General features: G+C 37.5%; 2 protein-coding genes across 7 annotated transcripts; one reads left to right on the plus strand and one right to left on the minus strand.

Moving 5' to 3' along the window:
- The first annotated feature begins 542 nt into the window (after positions 1-542).
- On the plus strand, positions 543-8,880 carry LOC110767321 (influenza virus NS1A-binding protein). 6 transcript variants are annotated; one of them, XM_021970833.2, is made up of 14 exons: positions 543-851; positions 968-1,189; positions 2,820-2,915; positions 3,967-4,042; positions 4,294-4,492; positions 4,876-5,057; positions 5,181-5,831; positions 5,928-6,005; positions 6,962-7,304; positions 7,388-7,587; positions 7,719-7,795; positions 8,043-8,144; positions 8,300-8,486; positions 8,575-8,880. In XM_021970833.2, the coding sequence occupies exons 5-14, from the start codon at positions 4,330-4,332 to the stop codon at positions 8,668-8,670; spliced, it is 2,079 nt and encodes a 692-aa protein (XP_021826525.2). In that variant the 5' UTR covers positions 543-851; positions 968-1,189; positions 2,820-2,915; positions 3,967-4,042; positions 4,294-4,329; the 3' UTR covers positions 8,671-8,880. The 6 variants fall into 6 exon arrangements, with proteins under 6 accessions (XP_021826525.2, XP_021826521.2, XP_021826522.2 ...); XM_021970828.2 differs by having other exon boundaries at positions 544-851; positions 6,956-7,304; XM_021970829.2 differs by lacking the exon at positions 3,967-4,042 and having other exon boundaries at positions 6,956-7,304.
- SIEL (ARM repeat superfamily protein) lies at positions 8,672-14,046 on the minus strand. The gene is made up of 8 exons (XM_021970837.2): positions 13,296-14,046; positions 13,125-13,202; positions 12,494-12,727; positions 12,222-12,413; positions 11,917-12,057; positions 11,604-11,693; positions 10,597-11,132; positions 8,672-10,138 (listed from the first exon to the last, which is right to left on the minus strand). The coding sequence occupies exons 1-8, from the start codon at positions 13,971-13,973 to the stop codon at positions 9,220-9,222; spliced, it is 2,868 nt and encodes a 955-aa protein (XP_021826529.2). The 5' UTR covers positions 13,974-14,046; the 3' UTR covers positions 8,672-9,219.
- Positions 14,047-17,820: the final 3,774 nt, after the last annotated feature.

A 17,820-nucleotide genomic window follows, 5' to 3' on the forward strand; every position in this document is an offset into this window, starting at 1 on the left:
CGTGAGAATATGCACGAGGAGGCGGTGCACCAAGTCAAACGGAGAGAGAGCACCTCATAAAAAGTTGCCACGTGGCAATAAATGGCGCCAAAAGTTGTTCAGCGGACCAAGAACTCCGGAGAAATTACATCACAGACTTAAATTGCAAGGCACCAAAAACCTCACACTCTCCGCCAACAAAGGACTTTGTACTAAATCCCAACCAAAAACCAACAAAATTATGTCCCTAAAAAATAATTAAAAAAGTGTGACTTAAATTTATTTGCATAAAACCCCATTAATCAGATTCAGAAAAAAATTCAAATATTTGGATTAATTGTCAATCTTATCCAGTAAATATTATGTTAAGAATTAATTACATATTTTTAATATTGATCGATAAATTGGATATATGTGTGTATTAAATCTACCAATACAATGCAATCAAACGGCCGAAATTAGAAACCCCTAACTTCATACCTGTTGAATAATCAACGATACAAAAAGAAAAAAGCCTTGGCAATTTCTGAGTTTGACTAATTTGGTATTTTGTTTGCATTTCTATTTCGGTGATTGGATAAACATTGTCCACAATCCCAAGAACCACTATCTTACTTAATACCATTTTGCTAGTCTTCTCTTCCTCTGTTTCTCTCTCTCTCTCTCTTCAGAAACCAGAACAAAAAGTTTGGATCTTCAAGACAAGAAACAAAAATGTCGAAGAAACCAGAAGCCTCAAAGAAAACAGATGATGTGTTCGTTGGGTCGATTGACCAAGGAACCACCAGCACCAGATTCATAATCTATGATCGTTCGGCGCGCGCAATTGGCTCTCATCAGGTCGAGTTCACTCAGTTTTACCCTGAAGCAGGGTAAGCAATCAATCAAAGACTCCACCTTTCTTCTCTTTTTTCTTTCTCATTGGGTTTTTTTTCCTCTAATTTTGATTTTTGTTGTTGTCTCTGTTGTTTTTGTGTGTTGAGGTTAGATGGGTTGAGCATGATGCAATGGAGATACTGGAGAGTGTGAGAGTGTGCATGGCTAAGGCGCTGGACAAAGCCACGGCTGATGGGCACAACGTGGACAGTGGGCTGAAGGCTATTGGGTTGACTAATCAGAGAGAGACGACTCTGGTTTGGAGCAAATCCACTGGCTGTCCTCTCCACAATGCTATTGTTTGGATGGATGTACGTACTAGCTCTATTTGCAGGTACTGTTTCATTGTTTGTTCATGTTTAGGATTTTGAATATTTGAAATCAGGATCTTCAATTGCTCAGTTTGTGATTTCTCATACATAATAGATTGAATTTTATTGATCCTGAATTGGGATTTTGTTATTTTTGGATTTGGATGAATATGATTGATAGTGTTTTTTTGGTCAATGTAGGAATATTGATTATTAAGATATGTAATTCTGCACTGATTTTCCTGCTAATGATTTGTTTTTGTGTTTTCTTTATTTATTTATCAATACCCCTTCTTGGATTATTTGAATGGTAGCTGGATTTCCTTTGTTTTCGAATTTTGATCCATGCCCATTTGATGGAGTATTTATGGTAAATTGGGTTTCATGTTGGGATTGTTACCATGTTTTGTTTACCACCATTGCAACTACAAGTTCTCACAATAATGTCATAACAAGTTTCAACATATATGAAGGATTAAGGAATCATCCTTTTCTTTTTCTTGTTGATAAGAATCAAGAATGCATAAGGCAAAAGAACCGGGCTTTATCTTGCTACATGGAATAAAACCTCTGGTATTTGGACCAAATCCCGTTATTCAGTATTTGGGCCTCACTTCATGCAAAGTCTCCATGTGCATTTGTCTTTTTGGTCAAATATGTGCTTTTTCTTTTTTTTTGGGTGAAAATCAAGGTATTCCCCGCGCGATTGCGGGAACTAACCCTCGAGGTACTGTCGGGCGCAAAACGGGGACCTCTCCTGAGGAGGTTTTGCTGAAATAATAAAATCAGAAGTTGCCATAGTGCACCATCACTTTTACCTCTATCAGGCTGAAAAATCAAAACATGATTGGGCAAAATGGCACTGCAATTTGAAACATGCAGTCTGAATGGAGCCAATTCCTTGTTTTGGTTGAACTGATACTTTAAAGCCACAAGGACTACAATTTAATCTAGAGCTATATAAGCTAATGCCAGCTCAGAACTTCCTCTCACCACTCCTTTTCTTTTCCTATGTGTCGACAATTATTTTAATGCTCACATCATACTATTTTGGCCTACATCGATCACATGGGACACTAACATGTTCCGAGATCATTCCCCATTTGACAAAAAGGAATAATGCTAGAGATATTTTTTTTTAATGGCATTGCTTTTCTTTTTATTATTATTTTAATAAAAGTGATATTAGAGGAGGAGATTTAGACACAGGACTTCGGGTGCATAAATAATTACTCTTAACTACTTGAACTTCAAGCCCCTTTGCAATCAACCACTCTAGCTATAGGCCAATGTACAATCATATTGCTTTGGTTTTTTTTTGTTTTTTGTTTTAAATATTTTAAATACGATAGTCTAAACTATAAGAAGGAGGGGGTTTCCCAAACACACTGTGCAACTTCGAACTTGAGAGCATTGACTAGCAAATCAAAACCCTTTTTCACTAGGCTATACCTTTGTCCACACTGCTTTAAAAACTTTGCATTAGTAGGAATTCTCTTCCAAGTGTTGGTTTTCAAGTCTGAATCTCCCACCTCGTTTGATTAAAAAAGTTAAAACATTGTGAATTCACAAATTTGCTATAAAAAGCATTGAACACTAAAGTACGCCGGGGGTGTAGTTAGTTGGCTCATTTACTGTTTGCGTTTTTACAAGACAAGCTCAAGCTCGTTCTATTTCGCGCTCTCGCATTCCTTTTCTCGGCAAAAAGCTTGTTCATCTTCCATAAACGCTCGTCACAGTCACAGTACGGTACGCTCTCTCTCATTTGTTTCTCTCTTGGTTCGCATTCTACATAGATAGTGATACATTTTAATGTACTGGGTATCTGAATCATATGGTTTGATCAAAATGACCAGCTTTGCTTTCGTTAGCTAGTTGCAGAGTTCCATGGATTCTAGGGTTCTTGGTCTAAGAAACTGTTTTGATGACCTTGGCTTGATAAAGCTAAAAACTTTTTGGTGATTTCGATAGATTAAAGTGGTTTGTGCATATCTTTCGTTTTTTCTTTCATGAATAACTCGAGTTTTCAAATGGCGTTTTTAATTGTATATTGGTTCTGAAACTGGGAATGCTTATTTCTTTTAGCTGTTTTGTATTTACTGTGTTTGCTCATGGCACAGAAATAGGATCATTGGGTTTTGGCTGCAATCCTGAATATAATTATGGCTTGGCTTCGTTGCCTGATTCCATGGGTTTTATGCATTGCTTTAAATTTCCTTTTCATGTGTATAATTAAAATACTAATATGCAATCGAACAAAAAGTAAATACCTATAGCATAGTAGACAATAGTTCGACTTGGCGATAGTACTTAAACCCAATGTAAGCATCATTTTTGCAACATTACTGAGTACAATTTATGTATGAAATTTACTTATAAAGGGTATATCTAAGCACAAATTAATTATTGCATGGCATACCGTACTTGCACACCATGTGTTCGAAAGCATGTTCTTCATACTACGAATTTAAACTCAGCTCCTCTAGAGCCTTATATTAACTGGTTTCTGAACTAGATAAGAGACTGCACTTTTTTATTTGTTCTTTATGCTCTCAATTTTCCAATGTTTTATTCTTGTTTTGTGAGCCTTCCGTTACATATTGTTTCATTCATATTGATCATCTTATTCTTTTTAAAGAAACAAAATGATGAGATTGACTGATTTCTTCTTGTTACCCATTCAAGTGCTTTCAGTATTGGCTTTTCATAAAAGGAAAGGAATCTGAATAATGAATTGTATTTCAGATTTTGTTCACTATGCCTTTATGCTTATAACATTTTAGTATATAAATTTTTTCAGAGGAAAAATACAAAAAGAGGAGTAAGAACTAGTACTCGGGATAAGATTCCTCATAGGCCTTCTATCTCCACGCGGCGTAAGTCTGTCAGCCTTTCAACAAAACAGTTAAAACAAACCAGCAAGAAATGCAGAGTGATTGTTGTATTATGTAGTCGTTTCATAACTTTACTCATTTGAAAAATTTCGCTGATTTCCGATGCTTTTGATGGTCCTTTTGGGCTGATTAATATTCCCCTCCTCCCATTCCTGTTTCATTCATTTGGTGGTAAGCTGTATTGGATCACGTATGACTCTGTCTATAGCACATGACCTTTATTTCTTTTTCAGGTTCATGATATAATTTCCTCCTCTTCGTATCGGAAAATGGGGGCTGGAGGGAAAACACAGACCTTTACTACACCTCATACTCAAGACCTGGTACCCTACGGTGCAAACATGAGAAATTTGAGGAAGAATCACCTTGGTGGGGTCATATTTGGTTGCAACAAACTCACAATGGAAGAATGTCTTTTGAAACAACTCTTTGGTCAGTGTCCTGAACTTTACTGCATGTTTTGTTCCTAATTTTTGCATCTCCCGTTTCGAAATTTTAAATTGGTTGTTGTATTGTTTTTAACATTTAAACGAGTGGTGTAGTGATATTTGGTATTGAACTTCATCTGCACTGATTTTTCTTCTTTCTGTAGCAAGTGCATTGCCATCTTCACCTTTTTTTGGCCTGCTGCCTCCACCCTAAAGTCCCCCTGTTAATGAGCCCCAAAATATTGTAGCTAGCTTTATTCTGTACACAAAACCTTGTTCAAATAATGGACAAATAATGGACAATTTGTCTGTTACTTCTGTGCACTACTACTGCTCATTTCTTGTTTTAGTTTTCCTTTTCATTCCATGAATTCTATATTCTTTCAGGCTTACCAGCTGCACACTTTCTCCATGTAAAGAATATTTCTCCTGGCTTGCCCCTTTTTCTCTTCAACTATAGTGATAGGAAACTTCATGGAATCTATGAGGCTGCTAGCCACGGCCAAATGAACATTAACCCGTATGGATGGACCACTGATGGTTCAGAGAAAACGCAATTTCCTGCTCAGGTATTGAAATAAAAGTTTCTCATAATTGATCTAATTGTGCCGAGTCATAATTTCATCTTAGGAAAAACAAGGTCTTAGTCAAGGAGAGGCTTTATACTGATATATTCTGTTTTCTACATTAAGGTTCAAATCCGAGTCCGGCTGCAGTGTCAACCCCTGCTTGAAAGTCAATTTAAACCGATAATTGTTGACAACTACTACAATCAACGTCATTTCTGGTTTGAGCTTGACCACGCTCAAACAAGTAAGCTGGTATCACTGTTAGCATCTGTGGTGGTCACTCCAAGTACTTTGGTACGACAGAATACATCGAAGTGGAGAAAAAATCTTCAAGCTCTTCCCTCAGATGACAGAATAGAAGAATCTGAAGGGTTTGAACCACTGACTTCAGAGGCCAAGCATGTGAATCATTCAAGTTCGAATTTGGATGCCACAGTCTCATTTGGAAGCAACAACTCATTCAAACCCCAACTAGATGTGAAAGAGGCTGAACAAGTGGAGCAAGAACTTATATACATGAAACTGAAAGAGTTAGCACTTCAAAGTAATCTTAAGAATGAAGGAGGAAATATTGAAGATCGCACTGTCTTGAATGAATTGACCTTGGAGGACACTGACAATCCAATGGAGCAATTGGGTTTTGAGGAGAAGAGGGGAGAAAGTCCTCAGTCCTTGTCCGAACAGAAGAGCGGAGAGAGTCCTGGCTCCTTGTCTGTGCAGAAGAGTGGAGAAAGTCCTCAATCCTTTTCTGACAATCAGGCAATCATAGCTAAGGTAAATGATCATCTTAGTTGTCCGCAAACAATCTTAGCTAATGTTAGGTATCCCTGCTAGTTTTCGTTTTATTTAAAACCACTCTTAAATATTCAGTTGGTTCAAGAGGTGGAGGAGCTAAAGGCTTTTAAGGCAGAACAATCTATGAAGATTGGTTATTTGGAGCATAAGTTGGTACGTAATACAATACTCTGTTTGTTAAACATTGCCATATTTCTGTTTCTTTACCTTATTTTTTCTGCTGAGCCATCTGAGAAGCCTTTAATAGCATGCATTAAGGATGCATTTTCTCATCATTGGCACTGAATTGTTCCAAGGAATTTTGATTAACACATGAAGCAAGAAAACCTTTTTTTCTTCAGACTTTTTTCTTGAATTGATCACAGACAAAGCTTCAGTTCCAATTTATGTTATTATTTCTGTCTATTGTTTCCATTTGTTAATGAACCTTTTATTATATTGAAAATCTAAATAACAATTCAATAAAACCTAATGATAAAGACTGCATATAATATTTAGGCTCTTTGTTTGACCTTGTTAGTTTCTTCCTCAATCTACGAGGTTGTCGGATAAGAATGCGAGGTCCAGACTTGATGAATGTGGTGTTTGAATGACATAGGGCTTCGTTTAACTTTTGTTTGCACAAGCATACTCTTGTGAGGAGTTGGGGTTTTTAAGCATCTCCGTTTTGTTTTCGTCAAGTTGTTGAAAGTTTGGTAGAGAACCGTGCAGTTATGTTTTAAACAGTTTCATCCTTCTGTGAGTTAGGGCTTTCCTGTTGTATTGGCCTTTTAGCCAATTAAATTAACTTAAGTTGGGAATAAAAGAAAAGATAGATTAATCTGGTCTAGGGAAGGTTTTTCGTTGGACATCAAAGTCATAGTATGAAACTGTTAAGTTATGATGATTAAAAGCAACATATAGTACTTGTTTTCTTCTTGCCGTTGGCCAAAAAGGGCAAGAGCGGTCTTGTAGAAAAACTTATGATATTCATTTCTTTAGACTTTAAAACTTGCTCCGTGCCCTTATGAAACCATGTACTGTATAATTAATGGTGCATAACCAACTTAATTGATTCTTATTCCTTATTTCTTCTTACTTTGGAATATATACTGACATTTTAGGAGCAGGCTGCAATGGAAATTAAACACTTAAAAGTTTGTTTAAAGTTGGAATCTGAGCCTACACCTTCCATGTTGGAATCTGAGCCTACACCTTCCATGGTACATATTGATGAGAAGGTTGCTGAATCATGTGATATGCTGCCTCCTGATCCTAATGAGTCAATGTATCTAGTTGGAGGATATGATGGCGACTCATGGTTATTGGCATTGGATGCTTATTATCCTTTTCAGGATATGATAAAATCTCTGAGACCAATGACCTCTGTTCGTTCATATGCCTCTGTTGCACAATTGAATGGTGATCTTTATGTAATTGGTGGTGGCAATAGTCATCTGTGGTACGATACAGGTATTAGCTCTTGGTCAATTTGAAATTTCTTTCTTTCTGCGATTAATACCTTCCTGACATTTTTTGTTGGTCATTCTCTGAAGTTGAGTCATACTGTCCCGCTACTGACGAGTGGAAGTTGTGCCCTTCCTTGAGAGAGAAAAAGGGAAGCTTAGCTGCAGCTACTACACATAACAAGATTTTTGCAATGGGTGGTGGGAATGGAGTTGATTGCTTTTCAGATGTTGAGATGCTTGATTTAGATGTTGGACGATGGATTCGCACACAGTCAATGTTACAAAAGGTAAAAGATTAGGACAATGAAGTCCTTCCTAACTGCACATATTTCTTGTCCTTGAGGCAAAATATGATGTGTTTTCCTTGGCAGAAAATTTACCTCATGGTTCTTGATTTGTGCTGCTTTTATTTTTCCAGCGGTTCGCTCTTGCTGCAGTGGAACTCAATGGTGTGCTTTATGCGACTGGTGGATATGATGGGCATAGTTATTTGAAGTAAGTCTCTTTTCTATTGTTTAGTTTTTCTGTGGGTAGATATTGACATCTATATACTCCATGAACTGCAGTATGTATTGTGACTCAATCTAAGGATAAGATACAACTTAAAAGAAGCAAATTATATCTATAACAGCATATTAACTATTAAGGGCATTAGAAGAATAGAATACCCGCATCTTAAATCCATTATTGTATTCTGAAACTTTATTATATCCGTGGCTGACTTGAAATGTTCATATCTCAGGTCTGTTGATAGATTTGACCCCAGAGAACACAGTTGGACAAAAATTGCATCTATGGATTCGAATAGGGGTTGCCATTCATTGGTTGTTTTGAATGAAAAAATGCAAGTACATTTCTTTAATTTTAAAAGAACTACCGAGTATCAATGCATTTAAGAGTGACAAACTTGTCATCAGGCTTCAAACCCAAGTTTCTCTTTTCTTTTGTCGAAATTTGGTGTTTAACTTCTTACCTTCAAATGGACGTTTACTTTTGCAGATATGCTCTGGGTGGCTTTGATGGAAGTGCAATGGTCCCAAGTGTGGAAATTTACGATCCACGGCTTGGGTCATGGATGCCAGGGGAACCGATGAATCACTGTAGGGGATATTCGGCAGCTGCCGTCGTCAAGGACGCCATATATATAATTGGAGGGGTGAAAGATGGTGACAGCATAGCAGAAACAGTAAGTTTACATGTTGCCCATGCTTTCCAATTTCCATCTTATGGACAGGACTTTTTTGGGTAATTTAGCAGTTTGTATGTAATGACAGGTTGAGTACTACAAGGAGGGGCAAGGTTGGCGGGAGATGACCACGAGGGCTATTAGCCAAAGGTGCTTCATGTCCGCCATTGCTTTTTCGACCTGAGCTGATCATGCAATGTTGCATGCTGTTAAGACGATTTCATTTCATAGCGGAGAGTCTTTTGGTTAATCGAATCCGTTATAAAGAAGAGCAAGTACTGTACATACTGTTGATATTTAATGCATAGAGGAAGGGCTTCTGTTATCAAACGTTTGTTATATGATACTTTATATTGGATGAAATTCTAACTCATCGGAATTTTGAAACTTTTAAGTCGATTTGTTTGGTGAAAAGAACAGTTATCACGACAAATATTAACACAAACAATTTAATACATGAAAATTTATATTTAAGTTTCTTTTATTTGAGCAAGAATTACATGTAGATTTCGCGGACATGCAATTGGATGTAATTTGTAAATGTAATTTTTATATCTCAAATTTGCATCTTACCATTGAAGATGCCCTAAGAAATTACCTCCAAAAGAGAAACAAGGAGATTTCACCGACTTCGATTGTAGAAACTACTTAAGGGATTCACCGATTTAGTGCAATTTTCAGATTAGATAAATACATTCTTATTCTAATCACAGTAAAACAAACCACTCAATCTTTACTTAACCATAGAAAGATAAACATCCTTTTCTCGGCAAAGATATATAAGCTCATGTCTTGGACCCCAACGTTTGACAGAAGAAACATCCTCAACCTCTTCCATACAAATACAGACCCTAATCGTAAAAGAAAATGCTTTTGGGGTTTTGTAAAAGGGTGCGGTAAACATAAATATTCTGACGTCATCACAGCCTCCAAAATGGTTTAAATCCAAGAAGACAAACTGAGTTGATTCGTTGTCTTCATTTACAGTCATTTTCAGCCACAACCTACTTTCAGCTGAAATGTTATGAAGAGTGATATGGCATGGTATACCAACCGGCAGTCCAGCAACAAACCGAAGAGGATTTTCATAATCATTGTCAGGTATATCCAGCTCTGCCTTCATGTGCTTGAGTCTACCACACAACACAAGCTGCTTGAGGGAGAAGCTTTCAAGTACCGTTCTAATGAGAAGGGGGTTAAAGGAAGCTTCATTGAGAGAAGAAGAACCAAATTCGGATGATAATTTTCCGACTTCAATTATAAACCTGGATGGTTCAACAGATCCATCTCTATGGAGATATTCCACCCGTGACATCATACTAGAGAGCTTTCTCAAGGTTCCAAGATGACAGCAAATTTCCACTTTAGACAATCTGAGCATACAAGTCACTAGTATCAGCTCCAAGATATGTAACTCCTCCTCTTCAGACAATCTTATAAACGCACTCTTCAGATCTCTAAGCCTCCTGTCCAGCTTTCCCAATACTAAGTCCAATTCTCCCATTCCACAAGGAAAATGTGTTGAAGACAGGAAGTTCACCCATGCCTTTGTAAGCAGTTTCACTATCTGGATATATTGCTTCGTAAAGGAAAATACACCAGCAGATGCATGCGAGTCAGGAGTAAATATTGCCAACTCCTCCCTGCAACTTCTGCATGAAGCCATTTTACAAACAAATAAGCAAATAGGAAAAAAGAAAATAAAAGAACAGGTTATATTGAGAAGTTCTTAACAAATATGGCATTCAACTAAAGCACATGAAACAGTGAATAGGAAATAAGCATATCAAATACGTCTAAGATTTATGGCCGTTTATAAGGATAAATATAAAGTAGACATTCCTTTGGCCATGTAGGTCTAAGGAAGTTCCCATTAGGCAACTCAGTCTCCCACTAGATGCATGATCTCAAAGCATGTGTATCTTTCTGGTGTCTGTAAGGTTAAATTAAAAGATCTTTGTGAGTTATGCACACCATAAGATAGGCTTTCTCCCATTCAAAAGGAGGCCTGAAGGGGAAATTTTTGCTTCACTTCACTTTTTCTTTACTGATTTAGGGAAATACAGATCATGTCAATGCAATGGATAATGACAGAAAATAATGGTACTACCTCAAAGTCCTCAGTACTTCATTCGTGAATCCTGACAGTACAAGTGGCCAGATATCCTTCACCTTTGCAAGAATATCATTCATTGACTTGGTAACTTCATCATGCACCTCTAGCTGGTATTCTACAAGTGAAGTCCCTGCTTCCCTTGGCTTCTTTATTGTTGGAGACAAAATTTCAGAAGTTCCACCTGTCTTTTGGGGCAATGGCATTGCAATGGAACCAATTATCTCATTACTAGTATAGGTTGGAACATTAGCATTAGGCAAGCATGGCTCCCCCACTTTGAAGTTGAACTCTATGGCATACGGTCCTGAGGATCTACTGCACTGAGACAAGTATTCCAAAAGGCTATTTTGATTCATAACGTCACTCAAAGCCTGAGAAATCCTTCCCAGGTATGTAACTGCATAAGAAAATATTGTAGGTAGAATATTGCAATCACGTTCATGTGAAAGTGGAGCTGATATGGCCAGAACTAGCAAGGCGGCCACTCTCACACTATCAAAGCCCAACTTGCCATTAGACATTGGCTCCATCTGATAGAAAAGGAACAATAATTATCAACTTTTTCCAATAGAAATTACAGTCGCAAACAGCACAAAAGGTAACTAAGAAAATAATATAAACAAATTGAGAGTTCCAAGCCATTCCTAGATATAGAAAAGTTCCAAAGCCTGTAACACAACCTAAGCAAGAAAAAGTAAGACTCTGTATTATCCTTGGAGCTGTTCTATGTCATGCTCTCAAATATCTTTTATCCATCATTCTGACGATGTACCACGATAAAAGCTGTATTCAAAAGAGATTTATTTTGCATTCAGCTCACAAACTATCACATGATGTCTTGAATCATCAGATTTGAATCAAACCTGTCAATAACACTTTTTTGTGTCACTAAGCAGGATTGAATTTCATTTTTAGCAGCCACCCAGGCTCACCAGGAAGTTGGGTGGTGGTATTTATCTATCTTAATGATCACATGACAGCAAATATTGAGGCCTGCTAACCTGCGGAAAAACCTCCTCAATTATGTGGACCACAAACTTTCCATGATTCCGTCCAATATGAAACAAAACAGATAATACATCTGCTTCATCCTGGAAAAAAGCAATTTGAATTAGTTGAAGTAAGAATTGGCACCCAAAAAAGAGGTTGAAGTAAGAAAAAGGATGACAGAACAAGTTATGAAATGACAAGTACAGAGCCCAACAAAGCTATTCCTAGAAATTGCATGATTAAAATGACCAAACTCACACCATCATACTAGTTCCAAAAGAGAAAATCTGTAACTTCGATCAAGGGAAAAAATGGAAAGCTGACCTGTGGATGTTTTTCCAAATTTTCTAGAAGGGCATCAATAGTTAATCTAAACAACTTCAACTTTTGCAGCTTTGCTAATTTAAGTATTTTCCTTGCAGAAGATCTTATGAGGGTATCATTGTCAACCAGAGTGCCAAGAAACTGCAAAATCAAGTAACAAAACCATATTAAGCAAAATGTACTTAAGCAGTTTCACAGATGTACATGGTGCATAGAATTTCTAATGTACTTTTACGGATTTTTAATGTACCCATTCCGTACAATTAGTTGATTAACAATGAACTTACAAAATTTCAGAACATTACCATATGCATGTGTGTTTCTTGCACTGTCAGACAGTCAAAGGTTGCCATTCGATGCATAGTTTCAAAAGCTTGTAGCCGGACAAGAATTGAGTCATCATTGAGTACATCCATCAGTAAGTTTAAGGCTTCTCCAGCAAACTTGGCAGATAGTATGGTCAGTGTACGCAGAGAATGACATGCAGCTTTTCGCACCTTCAGATTCACAAATAATTCTTAATTAGAAAGCACGCATATAGTAAAGTCCCTTTCACAAAAGAGTAGATATATGTTACCTCATGGAATTCATCCTCAAGCCCATGCATGAAAGCTCCAGCAACACTTGACCCTGATGTTTCTAGTTGTTCATCAGAGCACTGAGCAAGAGATTTATTTCCCTTCTTGGTCACTATAACTTTCTTTGACAGGGTTTGCAAAAGAATTTCCTCAGATACCATTTCTATCTTCCCAAGGGCACAAAAAGCTTCAACTCTAACCTCCATGCTCATGTCTCTCACCGTTGAACAAAGCTACAAACATATGCAATCCATGAGACATCAGGATAGGAACTCTACATGATGCTTTATACAAAAAAATTCCGACTCCCACTGAGACAGAATGATAGGAAGAGAATGTCCTACCATTCAACAATGCAGGGTTAAGGGTTGTGATTTCCTTAATGATCTCCTAGACAAAATTTGACCGGAACAAGTTAGTAAGACTCTTTGGACAAATATGTATAAGCATGAATGGTGAGTATGAGTTCAAGTCAGCATGAGCATTAGCAACTAAAGCGAGGAAGTTTATAACTTGATGACTGTAGAGACCAAAGCTCAATTTCATAGAGCAATGCCAAGATTGAAGTAGAATCAATTAAATAGGTCAATTATTATAAGACAGATAATATAATCAATAATAAGCTATTACTTTGACAAATACTTCATCAGACCAATATGCCTTCGCCTCCGACTTGCACGCCACCAGCATTAGACCCCAAGCACACACCTGTGCGTTTGTTCATGATGTGCAATACATAAAGCAAGTTAGCACACAAAAAAGAAAAACAGAGAGAAATCAATTTGATTAAGAAAAGCTCACCGTGCGAACTGCAGCCGATCTAACGCAATCTTCCATGTCGTTTAGAAGCTCAACTGCACGGAAGTAGCACCCTTCGATCATGTCAGGGTCCTCGATAACACCGTTCTTGCTCAAGCCAACAAGTCCGTCCAACGCAACTTTCCTCACGTACGGATATGGATCTTTCGTAAACCCTAGAAAAAGAGTGAATAACAAATGAGGCTGTACACCGAACCTCTCAGCGTTTCTGAGAAGCCATGGCCGTACGGAACGAGATGGACTGAAACAGAGCGAGGCGAATAAACGGTCGTCCAATTCTTCAATCCCGGGAGCTAGGACTCGGTTGCCCTCCGCAATAGAAGCGAGTGCGTCGAGAGATTCGGCGGCGATGCGGGTCGAATCGGTGGAAAGGAGCGAGTGGGAACAGACCGAGTCGAAGACGACGCCTGAGAGGTGGGGGCGTCGCAAGGCCATGTCAGTGAGGAGCTTGAGAGTGTGGTGAATGGCGAGCGGGTCGCGACTGAGTTGGAGAGAGCGAGTTAGGGTTTCGATGACGGAAGAGATTGTGGGCGCGGGAGTTGAGGGGTTGATGATCAGAGACCTCAGGGAAGCTAGGGCTTCGAGAGAGAGGGGTTCGTTGGTTGAAATTGTTGGAAGGTTGAGAGGGTGGTCGCACGTGAGGAACACGTGGTCCTCCATTGCAGAGGTGAAGCTTGGTTCTGCTAGAGTCTACACTCCAGTGTTTCAAAGAAAAAACCCCGGGAGCGGGAGATTTAAACGCACCGTTTCATGACAGACTAATCATGCATTAACTTGGGCCGGTTCATGTGTCATGCCCGGTCCATAACCCATCTAATTTGTTAATTTTCTTTCTTTTTTATTTTGCAACAACCCTCTACTTTCTGAGTAATTATAGAATACTACGGTAGTACGACCACGTGTTATAAGCTCCCTATAATATAAATGGATATTTATTAATACTATTCCCTAAAAGAGAGAAAAATAAACAATATCGTACACCCATATTATAACACGTTACCATATTACCGTAGTTTTCTATAATTCTATTAATTTTCAAAGGCTGATTGATATATATTAATTTTGTAGGGGCTTTTTCGTTCTGGCAGTTACAGATGAGCCTGGGCTACTGTAAAGAGCAAATTGGTGAAATTGCCTCTTGTGTCTGAGTTCAAGAATCAAACCCCAAGAATGCCTCAAAAAGTTCGTGGAGCCTTAAGAAACACTTTGGTCACCTTCACCAATAAACCATCAGTTACTTACAGATAAATATATGGCTTGGCTTGAGAAGCTTGTGGCATGGAAGCTAAGCATTCATGAGTTTAGCATTAAAGAGAGAGAGGGCTGTAATTTCCTATGAGAAACAGGGGTTTAAAGTGAGAGAAGAAAGAATTTTCAAAAGGATTTGTTGAGGGGAGAGAGAAAGAGATGAGGGAGGAAAAGTGGGTGGTTTGAGCAATTTTCCGGAAGCTTGACGAAAGCTTCGTTAGGCTCTGGAATGGCTTGCCAGAAGAGAAAATGGGAAGAGATTGAGCAATATGGCTCGAAATTGAAGGGTTCCAGGGATGAGAGGTGATGCTTGCTTTCTCTGATCTCCCCCCCCCCCCCCCCCCCCCCTCCCCCCCCCTTTTTTTTAAGCCAATGCAAGCTCATTCTTCCTAAGAAACCCTAATGGGTTATCTCCAATTTTGCCAAGTCTCCCCTTTCATTTCTCTTCTCTCCCTTTGATTCATCCCTATTTTGTGAAATCCTCCAATGTCCAAATCCACAAAGACAAGATTTTTGGGAGCTCAAAAGTCTTCCCGCAGCCATTCCAGTGGTAATCTCCTATCTTTGGTTACCACCTCTCCTTCTTTTGTCCCATATTTCATGGTAAGAGCTGGTAATGGAAGGGAATGGAATAGGTACAACATTGGTCTGAAGGATGCCTTTTCTCCTGGCAACCTGTGCGCGCTAATACCCTTTGGTTTTTTGAATGGTCTGCCTTGAGGTTTGCCTTTGGCCACGTGTTGGAGCCTCCCAGCAACCTGCTTATGTGAGTAACCCTTTAGCTTTTGTCATGGTTTTGTCTCCAGCCAAGTGTTGGAGACTTTCAGATATTTTCTTGGTCATTTGGGCCTTCCTAAGGTAAGGGGTTAGTCTACTAAGGGAATGGGCCAACTTCCTAAAGTGATAGACTATTTTTATTAAGGTGATAGGCCACATTTTTTCTCTTCTTTATGCTTACCCACATATTTGGGCTCAAGAAATGGGCTCGAGTTTTGGGGCTCCCAAGCAGCCTAAAATGTCCATTTCTCGGCTCATCAATGGGCCTCATGAATGATCGTTAACACCCATATCACAACACACTCAGCAAGCCCCGGATATTTGCGTGGCTTAGGCTCACTTAAGCATGTAGCGTGGCTAGGTGTACAATAAGGGTTTTCTGCTTACTACTGCATGTCAATTGGTGTGCTCGAATTTTATCGTTTTTGAAAAGAGATATGATGCTTGGCGGGATAATTAGCATGAGTTCATAGAGCTAGCTCATTTTATAGGCTCATTTCAATTCTTAGCGTGACGAATTACATATTTATTTGGCATGGCACGTGGATCATGGCTCGTGCGAATGTGTATAACGAATTTTTGCGTGCTCCAAATCTAATCTCTTCTTAATAAGATATCGCACTGAGCCAGTAATTTATTTGGGCCTCAACAAATTTCAATCGATCATTGTTGACAATATATATATATATATACACATTTAAAAAATTTAGAAAGTAATGATGTAAATATACACATTTTTAAAGTTAAAATATGTGTTTAAAAAACGAATTAATTTGCATGCGAGAATATTTTAGCTACCGTAAAAATTTAAAAGACAATGCCCAAACAGAGAAGCCTCCATATATTTTAACTTCTTCTCGATTTTTCAAATTTTCTTGTTCCTGCTTTTCATATATTTTTGTTTTCTTCAAATTTATAGCACTTGCGGTCGTTGGAAAGAAGATTATCTACCCTATTTATAATGCAAGGTTGCGCAGCTGTAAATCGCTTGACTTTAGAACACGTGTTTTTCAACCATAAATCAAATCAAACTATATATCTCATGGCGTTAAACCTAATATAATCATCAATGTCTAATATAATAATATTTAGAAGCAGTAGCCATTCCCAAACAGGTAGGTTCCTCCATTTCCACCCTTTAATTAGAAAGGTTTAACTAGTCCAGCAAAATAACTCATTTAAAAACCTTATTCATAGCTATTTTAGCATCAAATGTTAAACATGCAATCTTGAAAAAATAAGAACGGTAAAGTATTTTTTAATAATTCTTCATTTTACTCATGATGCAACTCACAAAGAACAAATAACTTCAAGGCTTAATATCACAAAACGTCCCTAAGATTTACGAAACTATCAGATTTCACCCTTAATATTTTTTTGTGTCACTCGTGGTCCTCAAGGTTAGTATGTGTGATCATAAATGGTCCCTGCCGTTAGGTTCCGTCAAAAACTCCGTTAGTTTGCTGACGTGTCATATATATATCACAAAACATCCCTCAGGTTCATGCACGGTGCACCTATCACAAATGGTCAATGAGAAATTTTTTATTTTTTATATTTAAAAATATATATTGTATTTTAAATACACGTGACACTATATTATTGGAGATGTGGGATCCACATATATGCCACATCAACAAACTAATGGGGTATTTTAAAAATAATTTAAAATTCATAAAATTTAAAAATGAAAAAATCAAGGGTTTAAGGTTCATAAATGGTCCTAAAGGTTAAAATCCTTCTATAAATGGTTTTTTCATTTTTAAATTTTATGAATTTTAAATTATTTAAAAAAAACTTCATTAGTTTGTTAATGTGGCATATATGTGGAGCCCATATCTTCAAAAATATAGTGTCACGTGTATTTAAATACAATATATATTTTTAAATAATTTTACAATGAAAATCAAAATTTTATGAATTTTAAATTAAAAAATTAAAAAAAATTGCAGGGACCATTTGTGATAGGTACGTGAACCTCAGGGATGTTTTGTGATATACATATTTTAACTTCTTCTCGATTTTTCAAATTTTCTTGTTCTCACTTTTCATATATTTTTGTTTTCTTCACGTCAACAGCACTTGCAGTCGTGGAAAAGAAGATTATCTACCCTATTTATAATGCAAGGTTGCGCAGCTGTAAGGTTTTCTAAGTGGGAAAGAATCGCTTGACTTTAGAACACATTTTTTTCATCCATAAATCAAATCAAAGGCGTTAAACTTAATATAATAATATTTAGAAGCAACAGCCATTCCCAAAGAGGTAGGTCGACCTTCCTCCATTTCCACCCTTGAATTAGAAAGGTTTAACTAGTCCAGCATTAAAAACTTTTTTCATAGCTATTTTAGCATCAAATATTAAACATGCAATCTTGAAAAAAATCAAATGTTAAACATTCAATCTTGAAAAAATCAAATGTTAAACATGCAATCTTGAAAAAATAAAAACGGCAAAAGTATTTTTTAATCATTCTTCATTTTA

Source organism: Prunus avium, chromosome 6, assembly GCF_965620075.1.
Source record: "Prunus avium chromosome 6, drPruAviu1.hap1.1, whole genome shotgun sequence".
NCBI lineage: Eukaryota > Viridiplantae > Streptophyta > Magnoliopsida > Rosales > Rosaceae > Prunus > Prunus avium.